The 26,387-nt window shown below is 44.6% G+C and overlaps 1 protein-coding gene across 2 annotated transcripts in view; it reads left to right on the top strand.

Moving 5' to 3' along the window:
- TOMM20 (translocase of outer mitochondrial membrane 20) overlaps positions 1-23,771 on the top strand; it is a 35,154-nt gene extending 11,383 nt beyond the window's left edge. The window contains exons 4-5 of one of the 2 annotated variants that reach the window (XM_019418968.2): positions 407-549; positions 22,533-23,771. In XM_019418968.2, the coding sequence (XP_019274513.1) occupies positions 407-549; positions 22,533-22,565 (176 nt within the window). In that variant the 3' untranslated portion in view covers positions 22,566-23,771. Of the gene's footprint in view, positions 1-406; positions 550-3,764; positions 6,600-22,532 lie in introns of those variants that run through there. The other variant, XM_019418967.2, reaches the window with a different exon arrangement.
- The last annotated feature ends 2,616 nt before the right edge of the window (positions 23,772-26,387 follow it).

The raw sequence follows: 26,387 nt of genomic DNA, 5'->3' as shown, positions 1-26,387 counted from the left end.
TTAGTGTAAAGTGAACTTGGACTTCTTTTCTACCTCAGTCCCCGGTCTTCAGTTCTTTCTTCTCATAGAAAAGTACTGTTCCATTGTTAGCAATTTTTAATACGTTGCAGAAATATTCTAAGTCTGTAAGCAGTAATATACTTGCAGATTTCTGCACTTAATTTCTCCCCTTCTGTATGTGTTTTGAAGATCCTTTCATATCTGTGCATGTGATCTGATTCGTTCTTATTAATGGTTTCATAATACTCAGTTATATGAAGGTACCGCAGATTATTTCCAGGTTTTTACTTCTTTGATGTTTTTGGTCATGATCACTTGGAAACGTAGTGAAGGCTGTACAGTTGAGTTTTTGACAGAGGCAAACAAAGGCTTTCCAGGTCACATTGCTTTTATGTAAATCTTCCAGGTGAATATGAGAAGGGTGTAGACCATCTGACAAATGCGATTGCGGTGTGTGGACAGCCGCAGCAGTTGCTGCAAGTGTTACAGCAAACTCTTCCACCGCCAGTGTTCCAGATGCTTCTGACCAAGCTTCCGACAATTAGTCAGGTGAGGATTTGAAATGTTAACAAAAGTGAGTAGAATATAAAAAAAGAAATGTTTTAGGGACATGGACTTTTAAAAATCAGTGAAACCATAAAGGCCATTCTTACTGTTACAAAGAAAAACTAGTCTAGTGAACATGATGAAATTCTGAAACTCATTCTTGGGATGAAATCAGAATTGGAGATACCCGTGCTTGAAAATGGTCTTCCCTGATAACGTTTGAGTGAGCGGTCATAAGATCTAGTCGTTGTGCCCTCTGTGCGGATCAGAAAGTGTGTCTCAGGGGCACGTGGGTGGCTCAGTCAGTTAAGCATCTGACTCTAGATCTCAGCTCAGGTCTTGATCTCAGGGTCCTGAGTTCAAGCCCCACTTTGGGCTCTGTCGTGGGTGTGAAGCCTACTTCAAACAAACAAAAAAAGAAGGAAGTGCGTCTCATAGTATTAAATCTCAGACCTTGGTATTCACATACCAAAATTCAGGCCCCTCTCAGCTACTTTCTAAAAGTAGCTTTCTACCTTCTGTGAGCCCATGCATTCAGCGAAGTGGCCTGGCAGAGGACAGAGGAGCTAAGATTGGCACAGCCTGAAACTAGATCACAAAGGATTGTAGATTGCCTCTGACCTCACTCGTCTAAAGGCCCCAGTGCCTCCGCTTTTGCCAAGGTGGGCTTTGAGCTTGGAGCTATTTAACTACATCCTCAAATCTGTATTGAACACAGTACGATTTGTATAAAAGATGACCTATAACTTAAGAGTTGATTAAAATTGCATTCTGTTCATTTTTAATCGTCTCCAGGAACTGAAATGAATCTATTTTTTGGAACAGTTTGTGTATTCATGTGTTAATTCCCATAGTTGATGTGATTAAAAATTAATAAAATGACTGGTTAGTTCTTCAAACTGATCTTTATTCAACTAGTTGGAGAAGGGACTAGAAAGAAAACAAGTCCCCAAAGATGTAAGGGAGAGGGTTGAAAAACCAAAGATTTGGTCTTAAACCTTTTTATTTAGACTAATGTGGCTCCTAGCGTGTCTGTATTAGAATCCTCTTATAGTGTCTACTCTTGGAAAGGCAGCATAGCGCAGTGCTTTTGGAAGATTGACCTCAGGGTGAGGTCTTGTGAAATATGGATGAGTTTGGGATGAAGCCTGAATTCCTCTTTATAAAAATGGCCTCCTTTACTTAGTTAACTTATCTCATATTATTTTGACATATTTTCAAATGCTAATTTTGGAAGTACTTTCTTGTATGAGGACTTCGGAGCATTTTCAGGCCAAAAAGGGAAATGTTTGGAGGCTAAGATGACCAGTAAAAAATCAGTATTCTTAGTTTATGTGGGAGTGAAAGAGATCTTAAATTCTTTTTGGTTTTAGTTATATAATTGACCAACCTCTAAAACAGTGCATGTTATTCTTCCTTTATTAACTTGGATTTTGAAATGGGACTGACCGCATGATCATTATTTTCTTTGATAACAGTGTTTAAGAGTGTTAAATGTTGAAATTGTAGAATGGGTAAACTTTAGCAAGATTTGATTTCTTTGACCGCAGAGGACATCTCCCCCCACCCCTTAAAATTTTTTTTTGGGAGGTGCCTGGGTGGCTCACTCGTTTAAACATGACTCTTGATTTCAGCTTGAGTCATGATCTCATGGTTTGTGGGTTCGAGCCCCACATCAGGCTCTGTGTGCTGGTGCGGAGCCCACTTGGGATTCTCTCTCTTTGCTCCTCCTCTGCACATGTGTGCACATTCTCTCTCTCTCTCTCTCTCTCTCTCACTCACTCACTCACTCACTCAAAAAACTTGAAAAAGAAATTCTGGTTTTAATTGAAGTGTTGTTGACACAAAATGTTACATTAGTTTCACATGTACTGCTTACTGATTTGACAGGTATACTTTATGGTCTGCTTTTCTCACTGATGTGTTTACCCTCTGTCTCACCACACAACATTGTTAAACGATCGTGGGCTATATTCCCTATGCTGTACTTGTTATTCCCGTGACTCATTCATTCCATAACTGGGAGCCTGTACCTCCCACTCCCCTTTGCTCGCTTTGCCTATGCCCCCTCCCCCACTTCCCTTCTAGCAGCTGCCAGTTTGTGTTTATGGGTCTCTGTCTGTTTTTTTGTTTGTTTTGTTTTTTAGATTCCACATATAAGTGAATTCAGATAGTGTTCATCCATGTCTGACTTAATTCACGTAGCATAATACTCTCTAGGTCCATCCATACTGCCATTAGCAAGATCTCGTTCTTAGGGCTGCGTAATAGTCCATTAAATTATATATATGCCACTTCTTTATCCATTCATCCATTGATGGACACATAGTTTGCTTCCATATCTTGGCTATTGTAAATAATGCTGCAATAAACATAGGGTTGTGTACATCTTTTCGAATTCGTATTTTCATTTTCTTTGGATAAATAACCAGCAATGGAATTGCTGGATCGTATGGTATTCCTATTTAAATTTTTTAAGGAACCTGTTTACTGTTTGCCACAGTGGCTGCACCGATTTACGTTCGTACCAGCAGTGCACGAGTGTTCTCTTTTCTCCCCATCCTTGCCAACACTTATTATTTGTGTTCTTGAGTCTAGCCATTCTGACAGGTGTAAGGTGATGCTCCTTGTGGTTTTGATTTGCATTTCCCTGACGATGAATGATGGTGAACCTCTTTGCATGTGTCTGTTGGAAAAATGTCTCTTCAGGTGCTCTGCTCATTTTTAATCAGATTATTAGGTTTTTTTCTTGGTGTTGAGTTGTATGAGTGTTTTATATTTTTTTGATACTAATTCCTTGTTGCATATATCATTTATGAATATCCTCCAGTTCAGTACATTGCCTTTTCATTTTGTTGGTTTCCTTTGCTGTGTAAAAGCTTTTTGTTTTGGTATAGTTGCAATAGTTTATTTTTGCTTTTGTTTCCTTTGCATGAGGACACATGCTTAGAAATGCGTTGCTAAGGTCAATGCCCAAGGGATTACGATCTATGTTTTCTTCTAGGAGTTTTATGGTGTCAGGTCTCATACTTAGGTCTTTAATTCTTTTCCGAGTTTACTTTTGTGTATCCTGTAAGAAAGTGTTCCAGTTTCATTTCTTTGCATGTAGCTGTCCAGTTTTCCCAGCACCATTTGTTGAAGAGACTGTCTTTTCCCGTTGTATATTCTTGCCTCCTGTAAAGGACATTTAAAAATTAAACTTTTTTTTTCTCTTTCAGAGAATTGTAAGTGCTCAGAGCTTGGCTGAAGATGATGTGGAATGAAAAACCAATATCAACATAATCTCAATTAAAAATATTTTTAAAATCTTAACTCGGAAGATGAGCAGCTCTGGGGGAATAAGGGCAAATAGGCTGGTTATGGACTGTCCTACACTGAAATCTACCAAAGTTAATTTTTACTTTGTGTAGATCCATTTATCTGTTTTATTTATTTTTCCCAGTGAAAAGTGTATTTTGATAGAAGTCTTTTCATTTTATAAATACACTACGAGTTACCGAAATATCATGGATTTATTTTATTCCTAAAATGTGCAATTAAAATGTACATATAGCGTCACATTTCTTACGTTAAAAATACTCTGTGCTTAGTTTTGAAAGATAGGCCAAGAAAATGTAGGAGAAAGTTGAAGAATGCACGTTGTTTTTTTTTTTTTAAAGCTAGTTCATTTTGTTCTGCATAAAAGAATTGGATGGAAGCCTGCTTTATCAAAACTAAGCATTAAAATCTTTGAGAGGTCATTTCTTTCCTTTTAATCTCTTAATACATGAGATGTGCTGCTGTGCTGTATTAACTCACCTCCCTGTGCATTTGTCTTGAAATGTTTTGTTTAACCAGTGGGCTTAATGTGTTCTGGATATTTATCTCCATGTATTTTAGCTGTATGTAGTTGCAGATAGCACTGGGAATTAGATCTGTGTCATTCTTAATCTAGCCATGTGAGCTTCACCAATTACTGTCTGCCCTCTTTCCTCTTTATAAATGAGGCAGTTGGTCTGCTAATTCAGAGAAGTGTCCCTTTCAGCTTTTAATTCATTTGTTTCTGTTTAGCATCTATTTTCAAATCCACCTTTTCCTGAGGTATATGTTTGTTTGGACAACCAGGCCTTGCATTTTTTTATACTCTGAATTTTGCATGCTTGCCTGACTTTGTATTTTTGAGTTGATCCCCCCCTCCCCCCCCCCCACCTTTTTTTAAAGATCTGACTTGTGTTGGTTTTCACCGAAATCCTATGGTTCTGTCACTGTCGTAAATCTGAAACTTAACTTTTAGGTAGCTGGGATGATAGGCTTGTAAAATGTTTGTTCCCTTTGCTTTTATCTTCAGTGTATCTCCTTAATCCTCTTTCATTTATCTTGTTACGATGAGAATAAGGTGTAACCTTGTAGCTGAAGACTTGGAAAGAATGGAGGTGTTCTCAAAATAGTGACGTGTTTTCTGCAGTCACAGATTCAACATCGGGCCTGAGAATAAAGATCCTTGGTACTTGCTGTCATCTGTTGAACTGAGTAACAGTTCCTCCCTGTATAGGTTACCTTTACTCTGTCTAAAAATCTGGAGAGATCCCAAAGACTTTTCCTAGGTACCAGACTTTTTATTTTGTTTTACTTACAAATTTTCCTTAACCTTGGGTTTTTGTTGTGGTTGAGATCTAAAGGAGAGTGTTTGCAGTATGGCTCTAAGTTTTTGCCTCTGGACATCCCCACACCCTTTGGCACGTCACATTACATCTCCGAACTTACCTCCTAGTATTCTCGTCTGTAAAAGAACATCAGACCACGCGACTCAGACATTTAAGGACTCTTCCTTGTGTATCTTCCACGTGTGTAATCCTGAACCCTTAAACAGTGTGCTTTTATTTTTGATAACACCCAGCCTGCTCTTTTGTGGGGATAGGGAGGTGATCAGTGCAAACATGCCAGTCAGTTTTACCAATAGATCCCAAATCCAAAGCAGGGCAATGGCGATTGGTCAGTGATTGACCACATCGGTAGGAAACAAGCTTTTGTCCTGTGCCCACCCCAGCCAGAGGGAGTGTTGAGACCAGGGGCATCCAGAATATAGGTTAGAGTTAGTATATAGAGGCAAGAACAAGGGGCAGGCAGCTTGGCAAGGGAGGAATGGACCCAGAGAAACTAAGGACTAGTTGGAGGAGTGAGGGGTTAACTTAGCTGTGTGGGAGGATGTGAAGGCTATATGCTCTGGAGAATTCTGTAGTCTGAGCTGGGTATCACTTAGTTTTCTGAAAAATAACCAGCTTTGATGTAATACTTGTTGAAATGCCTGTGGTATCTTCCCATTAGAGCTGATTATGCTGTCATTTTCTTACTTAAATGATGGTTTTCAGAACAGGTGCCACTTCTGAAAGTCGTTTTGTTAAAAAAAAAAAAAAAAACCAAGCAAGGTTTTCCCCAGATACTTAATGTGCTGAACACCATTTCCTATCTAAAGTTTTAAATGGTGACAGAACCACGCAGTCAGTAGGAGCGATGCTGGCCCAGTGGTCCTCAGCCCAAGATTTAGGTAGAGTGGTGACAACCTGAGTGTGCGCATGTCCTAATGTTGCATGTTTGGGTATTGTCTTTGGAAATGGAAATATGTATTTGTGCATGTTGGTGCGTTTCCTTGGGAAAGACCGATTTTTCGATTCCACAGTTGTACTTAAGGTGAAAGCACACTTAAGATGGGCTTTACCTGACTGTGTCCCGCTAGCCTGTTAACAGATGACTAGGACTTAACATTCACATTGAACTTCTGTAAAGTACATAAAACCTAGTACGGTGGCCATAGTAGGCACTCAGTAAATGTTTGAGTCCTCTTACCCTTCGGTAATTGATTTTTTTTTTTTTTTAACTAAATTTCTGCTTTTCTGACCTTGTTGAACCAACTTCTGGACCAGAGTATTAACAAAATATTGCCGAAGAGAGTTTGAGAAAATTGGTATATGATGCAGATATTACACAAAATTCTTTCTTGTAACAAAAAATGCAGTTTTATTATTGCTTGTGCCTCAGCTGTTTTAAGTGAATATTATTAAAGGGCTTGGAGAACATGTTGGCTTGGTGTGTATTTGCAGAAGTGAAATCTGAATTTGATGACTGGCAGTGGTGGTACCTGCTTCTAGGTTGACATCCCTTAGAGAAGGTTGACAGTTGGGCAGCTCCTCCCAGGAAAAGGCACATTTGCCTTTGACTTCATATCCCAGGTTAAGAACCCCTGCTTTAATGTCAGCTGGTGAGGGTTCTGGGTCATCGTGGTTACCCAAGTTTAACAGGTACCTGGAAGGATTGCTAAAGCACATTGCTGGGCAGCAGGTCAGACTCAGGAGCACATTTTCAGTATTTCTTTTTTTAATTAAAAAAAAAGTGATTTTCTTTTAAGTAAACTCTGTGCCCAACTTGGGGCTCGAACTCATGACCCCAAGGTCAAGAATCACATGGTTTATGCACTGAGCCGGCCAGGTGCTCCATTAGCATTTCTAATGAGTTCCCAGGGTTTGGTGATGCTGCTGGACTGGGGCCATGCTGTGAATGTGACCCAGCAGCAGTCAGGGGTGACCTAGAAAACATGAATAGGAAATTATTGCAGGATAGCGAGTGTTCATGTCCCAGATGATGTGCTTCAGCGGTGCACTCTGTAAAAATGAGATGTGTAATTAAAAAGCCGGCCAACTGGTGGTAGTATGTGATTATTTAAGAACACCCAGTACTCATTCGATAATCCAAAGCATAAAGACCGTCAATTACAGACTTTATGTTCGAGATAGGCCAGTCCATTTAAATGTTTTTTTAGGATTTTTTCCCCCCATAAATAGCCCATTAACTAGACACATAAGCAGAAATTCCATTCCCTGGGGCGTGCTCAGGTCACGATCTTGACGGTTTGTGTGCTTGAGCCCCATGTCTGGCTGTGAGCTGACAGGGCAGAGCCTGCTTGAGATTTTCCCTCTCTCGAAATAACAGAAAAAATTTACATTCACTAAGCATTTTGATTGTGAGTTCTAAAATTTTTATTTGATATTTGTGTCTGGGCACATCAAATGGATTTTTTCCTTTTAGAAGGTCTCCAGGACATTTTATATATGGAACCTTTTCCTTCACTTTTAAAGGCTTACAGCTGTGTTATGGAAACAGTCCAGGAGGCATTGCAGAGGTACTAGATTCTTGTTTAATTTCCATTGGTATCGATAGAGGAGTCAAACACTTCCCGATAATATGGATATAGAAGCTAGGAGTCGGGGGTGGGGGGAGAAAATGAGTAAGAGAGGCTGTGCTTAAGCTAGAGCTTGATCTGAAAAATCTGTGCCTGGTGTTCAGCAGTGCCTCCATGAGACGTGCCAGCATGTGACCTGCACGTTCGGGGAGAAAACGGGATCCCACTGGAGCTTCGCTGAGATCTTAAAATCCATGTAGCCTTGCCTTTTCTTAGCTAGACTGAAGTGAGCAGGCCTTTCAGCTTGTACCTGGGCAGAGTGGGTATGTTTGAAGTTGTAAAGCAGAACGAGTTGCCTGTTACCCAGAGGAGCGCACGAGACAAGTCCCTGGAGAGGTGGAACGTGCTCACTCAGTGACCTCTGGACAGTGACATCGTACATGCAGCTGCTCACTCTGTTCGGCATTTGAAGAGGACAACTTGGTGGTCTTAGCAGAGACTGATTCTTATAAAAAATTACATCAATGTGCCATTTTTTTTAGAGCCCTGCACTAGTTTTCAAAAGCCTCCCTTGCAGTTAGGACTCCAGTAGCAAGTATAGAAGCCCAACTTGAATTAGCAGAAGTGGCATTTGTTGGCTCAGGAAAAGTATGTCTAGCCTTTCAGATTAGAATGAGCTCCCTACACCTGACCGTCCCCTCCACCTCTGCATCTCACTGTGCTAGTTTGACTTTTACTAACAGACTGAAAGAGGCTGGATCTCCAGGCCTCACATAGAGGATGACAAACGTGTTTCCTCACTCCAGAATGTATTCACTCACACTCCCTACTATCTCAGACAGTAGCTGTTCCCCTCTCATAGCTTAAGAAACCTGCCCAGGGACGCCTGGGTGGCTCAGTTGGTTGAGCGACCGACTTCGGCTCAGGTCATGATCTCACAGTTTGTGAGTTCAAGCCCCACGTAGGGCTCCGTGCTGACAGCTCAGAGCCTGGAGCCTGCTTCCGATTCTGTGTCTCCCTCTCTCTGCCCCTCCCCCACTCATGCTCTGTCTTTGTCTCAGAAATAAGCATTAAAAAAAAATTAAAAAAAAAAAAAAAAAAGAAACCTGCCCAGTGTTGCGTGATAAATGGAAGATTCAGGATCCTCCCCCCCATCTTTATTGAAGTAAGATAAGTAAGTTAAGATTTTATATATTTAAGATATGTGATGTGATGTTGGGGTATAGTGGACATGAAATGATTCCCATAGTCGGGCTAACGTCTGTCATCTCAGATATGTTACCTTTCTAGGTGTGTGATGTGGGAATACTTAACATCTACTCTGCAGGGGTGCCTGGGTAGCTCAGTTGGATAAGCGTCCGACTTCGGCTCATCACGGTCTCACAGTGAACCCCATGTCGGGCTCTGTGCTGACAGCTCAGAGCCTGGATCCTGCTTCGGATTCTGTGTCTCCCTCTCTCTGCCCTTTCCTTGCCTGCTCTCTGTCTCTGTCTCTCAAAAATAAACAAACATTAAAAAAAAAAAACAAAAAACAAAAAACTACTCTCTGCAAATTTCAAGTATACAACACATTTAACCGTATAGTCCCCATGCTCCAGAACTTATAACTGGAAGTTTGTACTGTGTGTTCAACATCTTCCAATTTCTTACTCCCTTGTCCCTGGCAACCACCATTCTACTCTATGAGTTTGATTTGGTTTTCCAAAAAAAATTTTTTAAACTTTATTCATTTTTGAGAGGCAGAGAGAGACAGAGCATGAGCAAGGGAGGGACAGAGAGAGAGGGAGACACCGAATCTGAAGCAGGCTCCAGGCTTCAAGCCTCAGCACAGAGCTGGACACAGGGCTCGAACCCACGAACTGTGAGATCATGACCTGAGCTGAAGTCGGATGCTCAGCCAACTGAGCCACCCAGGGACACTACCCCCCCCCCCCCCCCCCCCCCACCAAATTGTTTTTTAAAGAAAGTAGTCTCTATACCGACCTGGGGCTTGAACAACCAACCCCGAGATCAGGAGTTGCATGTTCTCTGACTGAAGCAGCCAGGCACCACAGCATAAGATTGATTTGTTTAGATGCCACCTATAATTGAGATCATGGTCTTTTTGTTTGGGGCTTATTTCACTTGGCATAATATTCTCCAGGTTTATCCGTGTCAGAAATGGTAGGATTTCCTTTTTTTTTTTTTTTTCCCCTTATATTTTGAGAGAGTGAGTGGGGGAGAGGCAGGTGGAGAGGGAGAGAGAATCCCAAGCAGGCTCTGCAATGACGGACATGGAGCTGGATCTCACGAACTATGAGATCATGACCAGGACTGAAGTCAAGAGTTGGTTGCTTAACCGACTGAGCCACCCCGGTGCTCCAGAATTTGCTTTTTTAAGGCTGAATATCCACCTCCACCCCACCCCCCCCCCACCACACACACACACGCACACACGCACACACACACACACACACACACACACACCTGTAACATTTCATTTATCCACTGACAGACATTCAGTGCCTTCTGCCTTGCCTCTGGCGAACAACACTGTGATGACCATGGGGGTGCAGCTGTCTCTTTGAGATAATGATTTCATTTCTTTCAGACATATCCCCCGAAGTGGGATTGCTGGGTCACGTGGTAGTTCTGTTTTTAAGGTTTTGAGCCATCTCCACACTCTTCCACAGTGACTAACTACACCGACAGTTCCAAAGGGAGCGGACTCCCTTTCTCCACAGCCTTGCCAACACTTGCCGTTTTGACTTTGATAACGGCCGTCCTGTCAAGTGTGAGGTTATATTGTGCTCTTGTCAATTTCCCAGATGGTTAGTGAGGAGCACTTTTTGGCCATTTGTATGTCTTTGGAAAAAAATGTCTACCGGGGCCTTTGCCTGTTTTTAAAATTGGGTTGTTGTTTTTTTGTTTTGTTTTTGTTCTGTTTTTTTTTTTTTTTTTTTTTTTTTTGCTTTAGGTTGTAGGAGTTCATATTTTTTTGGATATTAATCTCTTTGATGAGAGGTGGTTTGCAAGTATTTTCTTTTATTCCATTGGTTGCTTTCTCACTTTGTTGGTTTCTCTTGCTGTGCGGAAATTTTTTACTTTGATATAGTCTCATTTATGTTTCCACCGTAAACGTTATGAAACTACTTAATAACTTTGCTTTTAAAATTCTGAATTTCACCTTTACGATTTTTCTTATAACATTTCCAGAACTCTATTTCAAATGTCAATCATGTTTGTAAATTTATTTTTGGTGTTTTACTTTTTTTTTTTAAGTTTATTTATTTTGAGAGGGGGCTGTTGGGGCAGAGAGAGGGAGAGAGAGAATCCCAAGCAGGCTCCACACTGTCCACGCAGAGCTCCAACATGGGGCTCAGTCTCATGAAACGTGAGATCACGACCTGAGCTGAAATCAAGAGGCTGACGCTCAACCCACTGAGCTACCCTGGCACCCTGGTGTTTTACTTTTTTAACTGAAGCATAATTGACACCAAGTTATATTGGTTTCAATTGTACAACATAGTGATTCAATAATTCTATACATTGTGCAGTGCTCGCCATGATACGTATAGTTACTGTACAACATTATCACAGTATTAGCGACTGTAATCCCTTTGCTGTACTTTTTATCTCGGTGATTAATTACAACTGGAAGTTTGTACCTCTTCGTCCCTTTCACCTATTTCGCTCCTCCCTTCACCCCCCTCCCCTGTGGCAATCACTAGTTTGTCCTCTGTATTTATGACTCTGCTTCTAGTTTTCATTTGTTTGTTCGTTTGGTTTTTTAGATTACACATGTAAGTGAAATCATGGTGTTTATCTTTTTCTGACTTACTTCACTCAGCACTATACCCTCTAGGTCCATCCATGTTGTCACAAATGGCAAGACCTCATTCTTTTTATCACTGGGTAATATTCCACTGTGTATATATGCACCACTTCTGTATCCATTCATCCGTCCATGGACACTTGGTCTTCCATATCTCAGCTACTGTAAATAATGCTGTGATGAACGTGGAGGTACGTACATCTTTCTGAATTAGTATTTGTGGGGGGGAGGGTTTAATACTCAACAGTAGAATTACTGGGTTATATGGTATTTCTGTTTTTAACTTTTTCAGGAATCTCCATACTGTCCTAGTGGCTGCACCAGTTTGCATTCCCACCGATGGTGCACGAAGGTTCCCTTTTCCCAGCATCCTTGCCAACACCTGTTATTTCTTGTCTTCTTGATTCTAGCCCTTCTGACAGTTGTGAGGTTTTGATTTGTGGTTTTTCATTGCGGTTTTGATTTTCATTTCCCTGACGATGAGCGATGTTGAGCATCTTTGCATGTATCTGTTGGAAAAAGGTCTTCGGAAAAATGTCTTCTTTGGAAAGATGTCTGTTCGGGTCCTCTGCCCATTTGTAATCAGATTGTTAGTTTTTTAAGTGTTGGGTTGTAAACATTCTTTATATATTTTGGATATTGACCCTTTGTCACATATTTTATGTGCACATATCTTCCATTGAGTAGGTTGCGTTTTCATTTTGTTGGTGGTTTCCTTTGTCTTGCAAAAGCTTTTTAGTTTAATGTAGTCCCACTTGTTTTTCCTTTTTGTTACCTGGCTTTTGGTGTCAAATTGAAAAAATCATCACCGAGGCTAATGTCAAGGACCTTTTTTCTCCCTTATGTTTTCTTCTAGGGGTTTTTATGGTTTCAGATCTTACAGTTAAGTCTTTAATCCATTTTGAGTTGATTTTTATATATGTTGTAAGATAAGAGTTCACTTTCATCCTTTTACATGCAGATAATCCAGTTATCCCACCAGTTTTTGAAGACTGTTTTTTTCCTTCTTGTATATTCTTGGCACCTTTGTTGAGGGTTAGTTGACTGTAATAAGACTTAGGGTTTAAAATAAGGGTAACTTGCACTTTACTTGACTGCCTGTTTGAGAGATAGGGTAAAAGGAATTGGGGCGACTTTTTTTTTTTAAAGAATGTAGGTACTGGGCCACCTGGGTGGCTCAGTTGGTTAAGCGTTCGACTTGGGTGCAGGTCATGACCTCATGGTTCCTGAGTTCAAGCCTTGCATCGGGCTATGTGCTGTTAGTGCAGAGCCTGCTTCGGATCCTCTCTCTCTCTCTCTCAAAAACAAATAAGCATTAAAAATAAAAAAACGTAGGTACTTTTCACCAAAGATGAAAGACATAATGCGCAAACAAAACAAAATGGCCACTATATATAATTCATGTCACACGTAGAATGGTTGCTTCTTTCTTGAGAGGGTACAAAGCCTGAGGAATTGAAAGCACAAAACGTTATTGAAATTATGTCTTCTCTCTTCTAAAAATGAGAGTTTTGTTTTTGTTTTTGTTTTTGTTTTCTGCTCTGTAACTTTGCATTGTCTAACATAAAAATCTCTTTGCTCCCTCCCAAGTCACTAATATACAGTTAATGCTTCAGGAAGGAATGCCATGACCCCTAAGCTGCGGTCACAGTCTGGACCCGGTAACAGGGCCAGAGTGTTGGAAAGGCAGGCTGACGAGCACATGGACCTGGAGGGCCGGGATGAACTCGGGCTAGCGCGGTGTGGCGGCTGGGGCTGGGGGCTGGGCTCCGGGTGGGGACGGTACCTTGGCCGGAACTTGCTCCTCTCCCAGATTCTGTTTCATTTAGGATTGCTCCCATCTCTCCGTTCTTCCTGGGTGATTTCATGCTCTCTGGCTTCATTGGCACCTATGTCCCCTCACTGAGCTCGGGTGGGTGTGGGGTCCTGCTTGCTCAGCATCACATGGCTGTGTGCAGGCACCTCACGTGACTTGTACAGAATTGAATTAATTCCCTTGCACAGGCTCCTTCTGAGCTGTCCTCCACTTGGCTGTTACCTACTCACCACACTACACCAATGACCAGACCTCGCCCCTCCTATTCTTTCTGTGTGTCTGATCCTTTCCACTCTTTTCTGGCCTCACTGCTGCTCTAGGATATTTGATTATAGTTACTGTGCAGCCTCATCGACTCTGATCCACTCTGCTGCCCCAGGAATTGCTCTGAAACGTCCCTCTCGTGTGGCATCCAAGGCCCTTATAATCAGACACTTGACTAATTCTCCAACCTCATTCACCGAGATCTACTGTAATTTTTTTAGTAACGTCCCGTTCACCCACCAGACCACTCCTAAATACGTATGTCTTAGTGATGATTGGGTTTCTCAGCATAAAGCGGAGTTAAATGCTTAGTAAATACTTAATGAATGGAAATCCATATGATCAGAAGTTGTCTGGGAATTTTTCACAATGAAACGAATATAAAAGATTTTTTGACATGACACATGAAGGTACATGGAAGGACGAACAGAATATCGTTGTGAAGAGTGATAATACCTCTTTTAAAAGCTACTTATTAAGTCATTGGGTTTATTATTATTTTTTTCTAAGTTTATTTTGGTGGCACCTGGGTGGCTCAGTTGGTTAAGCGTCCCGACTCTTGATCTCAGCTCGGGTCACGATCTCACAGTTCATGAGTTCGAGCCCCACATTGGACTCTGTGCTGACAGAGCCTGCTTGGGATGCTTGGGATTCTCTCTCTACCCACTCCCATCAAGGCAGAACAAAGGACATAGAAGTTTATTCAATACACCACAAGATGGGCAGTACAGCAAAGAGACTGTCTGCAGCAAGGTGGCAGTGAGGGGCCACAGTCACAGGGTGGAGTGAGGGAGATATGGGAATGGATGGAATTTTCCCTTTTTTGGTAACTGTGCCTGGTTGTGAGTAGCCCATTGGCTAATTAGAGCCTATGGCTATTACGAGGTGGGTCACTTAGTGAGCCTGCTTGCCCGAAGCTTGTGGTGGTGGGTGAGCCCTGTGGGCTCTTTGACCTTACTCAGGTTTACCCTTGGTCAAGCCTGTTGCTTAGAAGCCGCCTCTACAAAAAGGTTTTTACTCCTTTATTTTTTTATCAAAGACAATACCAAGCAGCATTCTAGATATTTCTCTTAATGCTTTCAGCTGTCTGCTGAACTTGAGATTTCTTCCCAAATGCTCCGGGACCCAAAGTCCTTGATTTTGAGAGTAGACACAGGTACACCGAACGTCCATGGAGGGGGGGGAAGTGAGTGGACAGGGAGGTGTTTGACTTGTAATTTCCATGTGGCGAAATTGTCGACCCATTGTCCGTTTATTTGGGCCTGTGAGTTGAGTATATTTCTGTTGATTCTCTAATAGAAACAAAAGGGCCGGCCAGCCTGCTTTCTGAATAAAGGGGAACATTCAACAGGAAATGTGCAGAATTTCCATGTTCTTCCTTTTGTAATGTGTAACTTCCCTTCTGCAAAAGGGCCTACAGATCTGACTGTACTTACTTAATTAAAATAGTTTTAATCCCACCTCTTTTCTAAGAAAGTGGGAAAATCATTTTTCGTGAAGCCTCTAGGTGATGGCATCATCAGGATGCTGGGGGAAGCGAGGAGACTGGAAAACACAAAGTCATCTCAACACCAGGGGAAGCCATTCACTCCCACAGACTCCTCGTCTGGAATGCGTTGTACGCCTCTGGCCGCCTAGACAGCACATCTTCCTTCAGGACACGTCTAGTGTCCTGTTAGCTCTGTGTCTCACGTTCATCATGCCTCCTGAAAGACGTTCTGAAATGTCTCTGTGTTTGGACAGAGTCCCACACTGAGACACCTCAGGCCAGTTGACTTTCTGTGTCACCTCCCCCGCCCCGCCCCGCCCCGCCCCGCCCCGCCCCGCGGCCTTGAGCTTGGTCAGATCAGTGCTGCTCCAGCTCCCAGTGTTGGTTTTCATCCAACAGGTCGGGGCATGCCGGTCCTTGCAGGCAAAAAAGATGTGCCTGAAGCTATTCTCCAAGGGAGGCTGGCTGCCAGGGGGTCAGGGACCTTTTCGGGGCTAACCACATTCCTCACCTCTGATCCTTTAACAGATATTTAGAATATTCTGGATTCCTCAGATTGTGCTTCAGAGCAGTAAGAGCTGAGAATTAATGATATCCTCTGTTAGAATTTTAGCCTAATCTTTCAAGTCCTCTGTTTTAACAATCATTTGTAATCATGTTCCTTTATCTTATGCTCCCTTTAGGTACTGTTATAACATAAAAAACAGTGTATTTTGTAAAAACAAACTGCATTTGTGTAATGTTTTGACAGCTCAGGTGTTCCATCATTGAATTCACAAAGCTGAGGAAGGTAAGGATATTATTAACAAAGGACACAGTGACAGGGGGAGGCATGGAAGGATCCAGTGATTTGTTTAGCATCATTGAGTTAGTGATTAAGATGCATCCAGACTTGGGATGCTTGGGTGGCTCACTTGGTTGAGCATCCCGCTTTGGCTTGGGTCATAATCTCACAGTTCGTGGGTTTGAGCCCCACGTCAGGCTCTGTGCTGACAGCTCAGAACCGGGAGCCTGCTTCAGATTCTGTCTCTCTCTCAATCTCTCTCTCTCTGCCTGCCCCTCCCCCACTCATGCTCTGTGTCTCTCTCAAAAATGAATAAACATTAAAACAAAAATGCATTCAGGCTCATCTTCCTGGTTTGTACCTGAGCCACACTACATCACAATGCTTTGAGGACAGCAAACTGATATAAATGTCCTCATCTCAACAGGATGTGTGTTTAAAAACTTCCTTTGGAAGGAGGTAAGCTCTAGTACGGCCGTGCTGTTTTGCTACTTCTGTTCACTGCGACCCCTCTGGTGCCTAGCATGGGTTCTAGCACGAGACGGGCACCTCAGTAAAAGCTAACTGAATTAATTAAAAGGACGTTAATTAAAACAATTTTGTGGAGCCTGACAGAAAAGGTTGTTAGTCAAACCTATGAGACTATGAGACCCCCCCCATCTCAAAAAAGAGAAAACAAAAAAAGAAAGGACATAGGTCCCTGTGTCTTGAGCAACACAAAATACTTGGCACCATAAAGGTTCATCTCTTCAATTATACTCTTCCTTTACCACAGCTGTCCTCTCCCAAAACAAAGATACACAAACTTCCTTCTCAGAGGGACTTAAGATCTGCGATAAGGAGGGGCGCCTGGCTGGGTCAGTCAGTAGAGCATGTGACTCTTGATCTCAGGTTTATGAGTTCAAACCCCACACTGGGGGTAGAGATTACTTATAACTGAGATCTTTAAAAAAAAAAAAAAAAAAAAAAAGGTACGTGATAAAGATGTTTTCAGGAAACAGCTAAGCCAGCCCTAGAGTCAGAGTATGCTTGGAATACACCCATCGTAACCAATTCTTACAAACCCTGACCTGTTTAAAATAATTTGTGATTTAAAGCGATTAAAATAGTTTGTGATTTAAAAACTTTTCAGTGGTTCATTCCATGCTGAAAAGCACTTGACAGATATCCTACAGTTAGAGGAATAAGCTCTCGTCAAGTCAAGAAAAAACATCTCCCCTAACCAGTTTTCAAAGGGTTCTGGGTTAGTCTAATTACAGACCGTATTCTTCATTTGTGGAGATAGGACACCTGACTTGCTGTCCTGGAGGCACAGAGGAGTTTTTCAAGGATGGATTTGTCAGCCACAAACTTCTCTTTCAAGCACCTGCAAGCGGGTCATATTTTGTGCCCTTGTGATGTGACCCCATGAGACAAAAGTAACAGGTGAGCTGTGTGGATGCATATGCCTCATCTGAAAATGCTTTAAAGCTGCCAGCTGGGCCACGTGGAAATTCAATCTCCATTGCATAGGGCTCGAGGCAGCCGAGTTATTGGACACTGGCCCAGGCTTTCTGATAGGCAAGTATCAGCAAAGCATGTATCAGGTAATATGTTTACAAAACCACATTCCTCCCTCCTCCCAGCATTCCATCCAAATTTTGCACAGCCAGCGCTGTTCTGACACTGTTGGCTCGGAGATCGTCTGCCAGGTAGCGGACGACCCGGGTCTGCTTTAAGTCCAGAGGTGGACGGAGAAGACAGCGGGCGTCGAGCTGACCCCTTCTCCACTTCCAAGTCGGGGAAAGGGCCGCCAGGCCCCACCAGGCCGGCGGGTGGTGAGCGGCGCCTGTCCGGACCGCGGTCCCCCGGAGAACTCGCAGCCCGCAGGAGTCAGGGCGAAGGAGGGCTCTGGCGCCATCTAGTGGCGGCGCTCCCGCCGGCGGCCCTGTCCCCGCGCCGGGCGCTCGGGAGCGGAACTGAGACCCCCGCCTCCCCCAGCCCGGAGCTGAGATTCTGTACAAAGTGCACACAGATCGTCAAGGGCAAAGCGAACATACTTGAACGTGGATATTTTTGGGGGGAAATAAAAGTGCATCCGGGAAATTGTACCAGGATAACCTTTTGCCAAGTCTCTTGTTTCAGAGCCCCATAAATTTGAATGTTACATGGGAGCGGAGGCCAAATGAGAATGCGAAATACAGGAAACTAGTTGGAAGGATCCCTGACTTGTCAAAGAGGCCTCATTCCAACGTGAGCCTCAAAGTGCCTCAAAGCAACCTATGTTTTGTGTAAAAGGCAAAGAGTAAAAAACGTGGCAGAGGGTTTCTTTAACTCCTTAACTTCCCAGTTCTGCGCAAAAATAGAGGGGCAGCCGTGGTGGGACAGATTTTGGAACCAGAGACTTGGGTCTTGGGTTCCAGATTTGCAACTTCCTAAGGACTTCACTTCTTGGAGCTTCCTCGGATTCATTTCCAAAGAGAATGAAAACCCCGACTGCACCCACCATCTATGTATCCACGCCCATCCCCCCAACACTGTGGGCGCACCTCTCAGAGCGGGGAGGGGGGGTGGCGGGGCATTGGCTTTGGACCACTGGTCGACCTTGCTGCAGTCATGCATCCTGCCTTCCGTACCATCTCCCCCTCGCTGCTAGATATTTCCAGTAGCAGAGACATGGTGTAATTTATCCCGTCTTCACAAAACCTCTTGACCCTTTGTCCCCTGCAGCTGGCATCCCATTTCTGCTCACTTTTACATTATAGCAAAATGTCTCTAAAGGGCTGTTCATAGCCGCTGTCTCCACTTCTCCCGTGACCCACCTATCAGACTTTTGTCCTGGCCCTTTCACCCAGGCAGCTTTTGCCAAGGAAACCGGTGACCTCCATGATGCTGAATTCTGGGGTCAGTTCTCAGTCTTTATCTGCGACGGCCTATCAGCACTACTGGACAGGATCGCGCCCTTCTGGAAACCTTTTCTCTTGGCTTCAGGACACTACATGCTGTAGTCTTTCTCCCCACACTGGCTGCTATTTCCCAGTGTCCAGGGCTCAGTCCTTGGATGTCTTTGCCAGTTACTCGCTCCTTAGTGCTCTTAACGCAGTCCCGGGGCTGAAGATAGGATCTGTAGATGCTGACCACTCCAGAGTCGCGTCTCCAGCCTCCGCGTCGCCACTAAACTCCAGACAAAGAGAGCCAGCTTCCTGCGTGACCTCTCAGACTTGGCATTCCAAACTGAACTTGCGATCTTCCCCTCCAGATCTGCTGTTAGGATAGGAAAACATAGGCTAAAAGAGGCAGAGAGGGAAAGATTAGGACCGGAGGTCCCTGGGTGGGGAAAAACACAGAGTTTGGAACAATGCTGGGAGAGCCTGACCACAGCGGACCCCCTCAGGCATGAGGTCCCTCTCAACAATGTCACAGACCCCACCTACTGCCCCTCGGGTTTCCCTCGGGAATTTGACAAGAGACCTGACTAAAAATAAGTAGACCAGAAAACGGATGACCCACAAGGACCAGCGTGGCCACAGACCTCTCCTTGTATGACGAAAATGAGCCAATCAGGAAAAGGACAACCCAGCACCTAGCGTTTTCCAGCCAGTAGAGGTCGACAATGAGAAGGAGCGAAGGGGAACCGTGGGAAACCAGGACCCTTGCCTCTACTCGCGGCCGTTCACTTTTGAATGTCGCCTCTCTGTCAAGAGAGCTCTCCTCCTCTTCTTCCTTTCCGATCTTACGGTCTCAGGAACTTCTGTCTGCCGCCGCTCATTTTGAGTTCACCACTTGACTCTTCGAAGGGGCAAGACGACGAGTCCCGGTGCTGAGGTAAAAAATCCTGCAACGCTGTCCCTGGGGTCATCTCCATCCTAACGAATGGTTCCTTCGGGCTTCCAGACACTCAGGCCAAAAATGCCCGTCATCCTTGACCCCTCTTTTTCTCCCACACCTCACATCCGGTCTGTCCAAAAACCCTGTTGACTGCATACACTGCATGGCCCTGAATCCAGTCCGTCCCCCATCACTCTGGTTCCACGCTACTTTGTTGATCTATTTAATGCCCATCTCCACCACAGAAGAAGCCCTCCATCCGTGAGAGCTGGGGTCCCGCCCACCCCCGGTTTTGTGTATCACTGTATCCCCGGGCCTTCAAACTGTGGCCTAATAGGTGCTCAATAAACACTGGCCAATGAAAGAATGAATGAACGGAGCAATTCGTGAAGTGCAGGTATTTTATAAATGGTGGCAATCATTTTACATTGTCCTCCTTAGATATTTAATGTGAATCGGAAGTTAAAAGAGGAAATTGCACTGCGAAGGAGCAGTCAGACACATCCATGCGTAATATGTCTGTAGTTTACCTTAAAACACTTCAGGGTGGGGCGCCTGGGTGGCTCAGTCGGTTGAGCGTCCGACTTCAGCTCAGGTCACGATCTCACGGACCGTGAGTTCGAGCCCCGCGTCGGGCTCTGGGCTGATGGCTCGGAGCCTGGAGCCTGCTTCCAGTTCTGTGTCTCCCTCTCTCTCTGCCCCTCCCCCGTTCATGCTCTGTCTCTCTCTGTCTCAAAAATAAATAAACGTTAAAAAAAAAAATTTAAAAAAAAAAAAAAAAACAAAAAAAAACAAAACAAAACACTTCAGGGACGCCTGGGTGGCTCAGTCGGTTGAGCGTCCGACTTTGGCTCGGGTCACGGTCTCACGGTTTGTGAGTTCGAGCCCCACGGCGCCCTCTCTGCTGTCAGCACAGAGCTTGCTTCGGATCCTCTGTCCCTCTCTGTGACTCCCTCAAAAATAAATTAAAAAAAAAAAACCCTCAAAACTGCACACTTCAGCCAGAAAAGAAATAAATGAAGCAAAGCTGGCAAAACGTAAACGATTGTGAAATGGAAGTGATGCGTGTGTGTTTGTTATACTGTATTCTTTCTGTATGTTTGAAAAATTCTAGTAATGGAAAAGTAACAGAAAGCGTGATTGGCAGCATTTGTGGGATACCAGCTGCAGCAGCGTCGATTCAAAGCCACCTGCCTGATCGTGGCTGCCCGCCGAGCCAGAGGACCCCAGACGGCCAGCGAGGGCCCTGCGGTCCTGGGGGTGGGGGTGGGGGGCCCGGCTTACCTGGCAGGCCCGTGCAGAGAACCACAGGGGCAGCAGCGTGGGCGCGGTGCTCCCATCGTGGCTCCTGAGAGACGACAGGTACGCCTGAAATGCAGCCCTTCGGAGGTGCTCTCAAACAGCTCAGCTGTTTCTGGCCAAAAGGCTTTTGGTGTGGGGCCAGATTAACGCCTTTTGAACTTGAAGGCTGAAAAAAAAGTTTAAGTTGAACTCAGAAGCCTGACAGAGCTATGTGCCAAAGCTAAACAGAAATGAAATAATGACTCTCCCTCCCTGTGGCTTAAATGGGATAGCTCGAGATGCTGTCGGGTTCAGTGTGACAGCGTGTTTGAAGGTGTTCACGAATGGTGTTTTCTTCCCCCTGGCTTCAGAGTAAATTCTGGGAAGTCCATTTTGCTCTTTTCTCTAGGTTGTGGGATCTGGGGTGATTTTTTTTTTTTCTTACGGTTTCCTGTGGTTTTCAAAATTCCTGCCCCCACCGCACAGTATTCTCGCAGTAAGAGAAAACGAAGCGTGGGCTTTTTGCCTCTACCTCCTGTGTCAGTTGGGATGCTTTCCACTGTGACGGCAAATCCAGATCATGCTGTAGCGGAACGGGGCTCTGCTGTTTCCTAGCCAGGGCCGGTGAGCATCAGGTACCGGGATGAGCCTGGACCTTCTTTCCCGTCTCCCTTGGTCCTGCAGGGACAGATCCTCGAGCTTTAGCTCCATTTTCAGGCAGATGCTTCCCTTGTGGTCGTGGTACAGCAGTAAGGGCTTTAGACTAGCGTCTTTCCAACCTCAAGTCCAGTGGGAACGACGTCAGTGCCCTGATTCCTGGCAAAATGTCCTTGGTATCTCACCGGCTCATCTGCCCACCTGTAACCCAATGCCGTGTGGAGAGGGAGATAGAGGATAGAGCAAGGGACTGGCTTGTGTCTAGGTTATGTGCCTCTCCCCTGAGATGGAGGTGGGACCCTCTCCCCGAAGCGCATGGGCTAGGGCTAGGGAAACATAGTTTCCTGGAGGGAATTTGGTATCCAGTTAACAAAAGGAGGGGAATAGATAGCGGATAGCCAGAATATCACAAATGCCGTCTTCCTACCTACATCCAGAAATTATTTGCAATAACGCCATGCAGAGAAAGCTTAGGCCAAGGAAAGCTACTATAATTGGACCCAGAATGTAGCTCTGAGCTTCCTGGTGGCCAAGGCCAAAGGGAAAGTCTTGTTTACAGACTGCTAGCTCATCAGGATTAAACAGTAAGGAAGGATCAACAACAGACAAAACGATTCCAAAGCTCATTTTAAGCTGTCCACTTCCTCCGTTTTCTCTGTCCATCTCCAACAAGAGCTCTTATCCCCTCTCTGCCTAGAGACACCATATGGCCTGCTGCCCTTTCTTTGCAGTTAAATACGAAACTCTCAGAATATCCGGGGGGGGGGTGGGATCAGTGCCGAAATCACATTTCACTATGTACTCCTCGAGGGAGGCAGCGAAGCTGAACTCGGAAAGGCAAAAAATCCACTGCCATCACATCATCAATTAGTCAGAACAAAGGGTCGAGACACTTGGAATTTAGTTCTGTTTCTCTTTTAGAGTCATCTGCAAGCCCTCCCCGCCCCAGCCTGACTCTGTGGAAAAGGAGCGAGCCGGATCAGATGGTGACGCCAGCGTTCCTGCCTGACTGCAAGAAAGCGCGTTGCACAGCGGGGAAAGTGGAATCCTGCTCGCCGAAACCCATTTCACAATGGTTTTTGCATCAAAAAGGTTTTCCGAGGTTTTCCTCCCAGACCACGTAGTTTCTCACAGATCCTGAGGGTTTCACACTCCATTCTTTTTCCTGTGTTGACAAGCGGAGGAAGCACATCTGTTTAGGCCGGGCGGGTGTGGCGCTGGCCGGGCCCCTGCCCTGCTCTCCTGGGCTTGCCTGTTGACGACGCGGGAGCCCAGCCAGACCGGCCAGCAGCTGCAGGTGTTGAGCGGAGGGCTGGCCAGAGAGCCGCTCACTTGGCCCCCGCAGGGAGCCTTCCTGACAAATGTCACCGCTGCTTTGGGAAAAGAAAATGTTGACCGGGTGACCCCTTCCTCCCCACCCCTAAACTTCAAGTTTACAGAGTACCTGCAGGGAACTGTTGACCCCCCAAAGTGAGGGGGAGGAGGGCACCTTTTGGTCTTACTCCTGCTTGGGATATTTTCCTCTCTAGATTGGTCCTATTTGCACCTTAGTAATGGCCAGCATTATTATTATTATTATTATTTTTTTTTTTCTGGAAAAGCCGTATAGGAGACTAATTTGACTGTAGGAAGGAAATGATTTGTAACCTTTCCTGTATGATCTGTTCAGTCTCTCTCTTGTGTTATTCTTATGGCCTGGACTTTAGTATTTTATTTTATTAAAAAAACCTTTTTTTAATGTTTATTTATTTTTGAGAGAGACCGAGATCAGGTATGAGCAAGGGTGGGGCAGAGAGGGAGACACAGAATCCGAAGCAGGCTCCAGGCTCTGAGCTGTCAGCCCCAATGTAGGGCTCAAACTCACAGACCGTGAGATCATGACCTGAGCTGAAGTCGGACACTTAACCCACTGAGCCACCCAGGCTCCCCTGGACTTTAGTATTTTGACTTGGAGTCGTATGTTGAGCATCCTTTTGGCTTCCCAGAACATATGTGAGTGGACAGCAGTCGCCTCTCCAAGGTGAGGACTGTTGCTTAGACTTGGTCTTAGTTATTTCAGCCTTCTGTTGGGGACTAGGATGTGACCTGGTAAGAATATGCCTTAGGTCGCCTGCCATGGTAGAAGGACATCACCACAATAAAGAACATTTTCGGCTGCTTTGTCTCTCCAGGCCGCGATGGCTTTCTCCCAACACAGACACCCCACTAGGCCACTATTCATCTTACATAGTCAGAAGCCTTGTTTCAAACATTGGGTTGCAAAGTACAGTGGGTCTCGTGATGACACATGGTTTTTCATACTTCCAGTAGTTTTTATGAGTCTGTCACAAATGGACTGATTTCGCTTTAAACAAAAGGTCTTTTATTTTGCTAACTTTTATTATGCTAAAGGTCTTTTATTATGCTATGATAATGCATAAACACAGATTAAAGGGTTTTTTTTTCCCCCTGAGAACAGTTGTCTACTCTCAACGGGAAAGAATACCGCAACTCGACTGATGGCAGTGCCATGGACTGTTTTATGGAAGAAAATAATGTAGCAGCTAAAATAAATGTGTGCTTTGCTTGAGCAAGAATCATTTATGAAATTGCCCAGTCAGGGGCTACACCCAGGACTTGCCTTCTGTAGAGGTTGTAACAATTACACAAAACCCGGGGAGACTTCCTTGAAACAAGCAAATGTTGCCAGTTGACAACAGGAATGTAAACATGACTCCAATTAGCGGATATACTAATGGCTCTTTCCTATCTGGGATTTTAGCTGTGTTAGCTACGAGAGGAAAATTTCTCCCTCTGTCTTCCCACTTGCTCATCTCCAATTAAATTACTTACAGTCAATTCACAGGCCTTCGGGGATGATCAGCTAATTTTGAAACATCGCCTAAAATTCTGCAAACAGTGTAGTTAAGCCAGGTAGGTTAGGAGAATGCCCTCAGAAGCTTAGTTTATAACTAGGCTCATGCGTCACGTTTCCTGCGTTGCTTTCTGGGAGGTGCACATGGGAAGAACTGACTGATCCATGTGGCCTTTGGATTTTTTCGGGGTGAAACAGATCTTTGTTCTAGCACTTTGCACTCATTATAGTTGTTAGGAGAGGATGAGAGAGAGAGAAGGAGAAAGATTGATTTTATGTGTCAACTGGAGGGTATTTTTGGATGAAATTAGCATTTATTTTTTATTTTTAAAAAAAATTTTAATGTTTATTTTTTTATTTTGAGAGTGAGAACAGGGGAGGGGCAGAGAGAAAGGGAGAGAGAGAATCTCAAGCAGGTTCCACACTGTCAGTGTAGAGCCTGACACAGGGCTTGAACCCACAAACCATGAGATCATGACCTGAGCTGAAATCAAGAGTTGGACGCTTAACCGACTGAGCCACCCAGGCACTCCTGTTTTATCTTTTATTTTTAAATGTTTATTTATTTATTTTGAGAGAGACAGAGAGAGAGAGAGAGAGAGAGAGAGAGAGAGAGAGAGAGAACATGCGTAGGGGAGGGCCAGAGAGAGGAGAGAGAGAATCCCAAGCAGGCTCTGTGCTGTCTTTGCAGAGCCTGATGTGGGGCTTGATCTCATGAACCGTGAGATCATGACCTGAGCCAAAATCAAGAGTCAGACCCTTAACCAACTGAGCCACCCAGGCATCCCAGATGAGATTAGCATTTAAATTGGTGAACTTTGAGTAAAACCGATTGCTCTCCCTAATGTGGGTGGGCCTCATCCAATCAGTTGAAGGCCTGAATAGAACAAAAAAACCTGCCTCTTTCAGTAAGAGGGATTGCCAGAAGATGGCCTTTGGACTTTATCTGCACCATCAGCTCTCCTGGATCTTTAGCCTGCCAGCCCACACTGCAGATTTTGGATTTGTCAGCCTCCATGTTTCTAGGAGTAAATTCCCTGTGAGAAATCTCTTTGTATACATATCCTATTGATTCTATTTCGCTGGAGAACCTTGATTAGTACAGTGTGTCCTGCTGAGGCTGGCTCATCTGTGCAAGACAGATTTTCACTCAGGGAGTCCTTATAGATCAACACGTACGACGTTCCTTAAAAACCCTCTACAAAAAACACACATCTGGTCTTTCGCAGAAGCACTTTCTTGGTGTGCTTGAGCGCCATCTAGTGTCAGTTGTAGGTAGTGCAACGTCCGAGCCTTCCTGCTTCACTGTTTCCCTTGCCATCACTACCCATATAATTCCCTAAGTTCGTAGTAGGAGACGTGCATATTCATGTGTATCATTCACTCTTTTATTCACTCAACAAACATTTAGTGAGGGCCTGCTTGTGCACAACGCATTGCAGCAGAGGCAAAGACCGCCCAACAAGTGGTCCCTCCCCGATCACTGAGCTCATCATCTAGCTGGAGACAAGGAACACAAGCAGATGATTATGGTCACGTGTGCTCAGGGCCACGAGAGGAACGTGAACCAGGAGCTAAGGCCTGAGCAATGGAGACTTGAGGGTGGGCCACCGTTTGAGGGCGTGTTTGCTCCCTTCCGGGCGTGGCGTTGGCTTTGGACTCAGAGGGGTCATGGCCATTCCCTGCAGCAGCTCCAGGGCCGGTGGGCCCATTCTCCTTCCCGGCACACCGCCTTCCCAATGGCTGCATCCTAGAGTGAGCACAGATGTGTCGGCAGTAGCAGAAACTTAGATGTGGACGACATCACCTTCCATTTCCTTTCTTTATGCTTGAGGGGAGGTAACCTCAGAGAGGCATACGACGCTGTAGTGAAGACAGTGGGTTTCCAAGGTTGAATGTCCAGGAGCAGATCTAAGCTCTGG

This window comes from Panthera pardus, unplaced genomic scaffold (assembly GCF_024362965.1).
Source record: "Panthera pardus isolate Hobbes unplaced genomic scaffold, ASM2436296v1 HiC_scaffold_22, whole genome shotgun sequence".
Classification (NCBI taxonomy): domain Eukaryota; kingdom Metazoa; phylum Chordata; class Mammalia; order Carnivora; family Felidae; genus Panthera; species Panthera pardus.
Note: the sequence above shows the minus strand (reverse complement) of the source record. Positions and strands in the feature narration are given on the sequence as shown.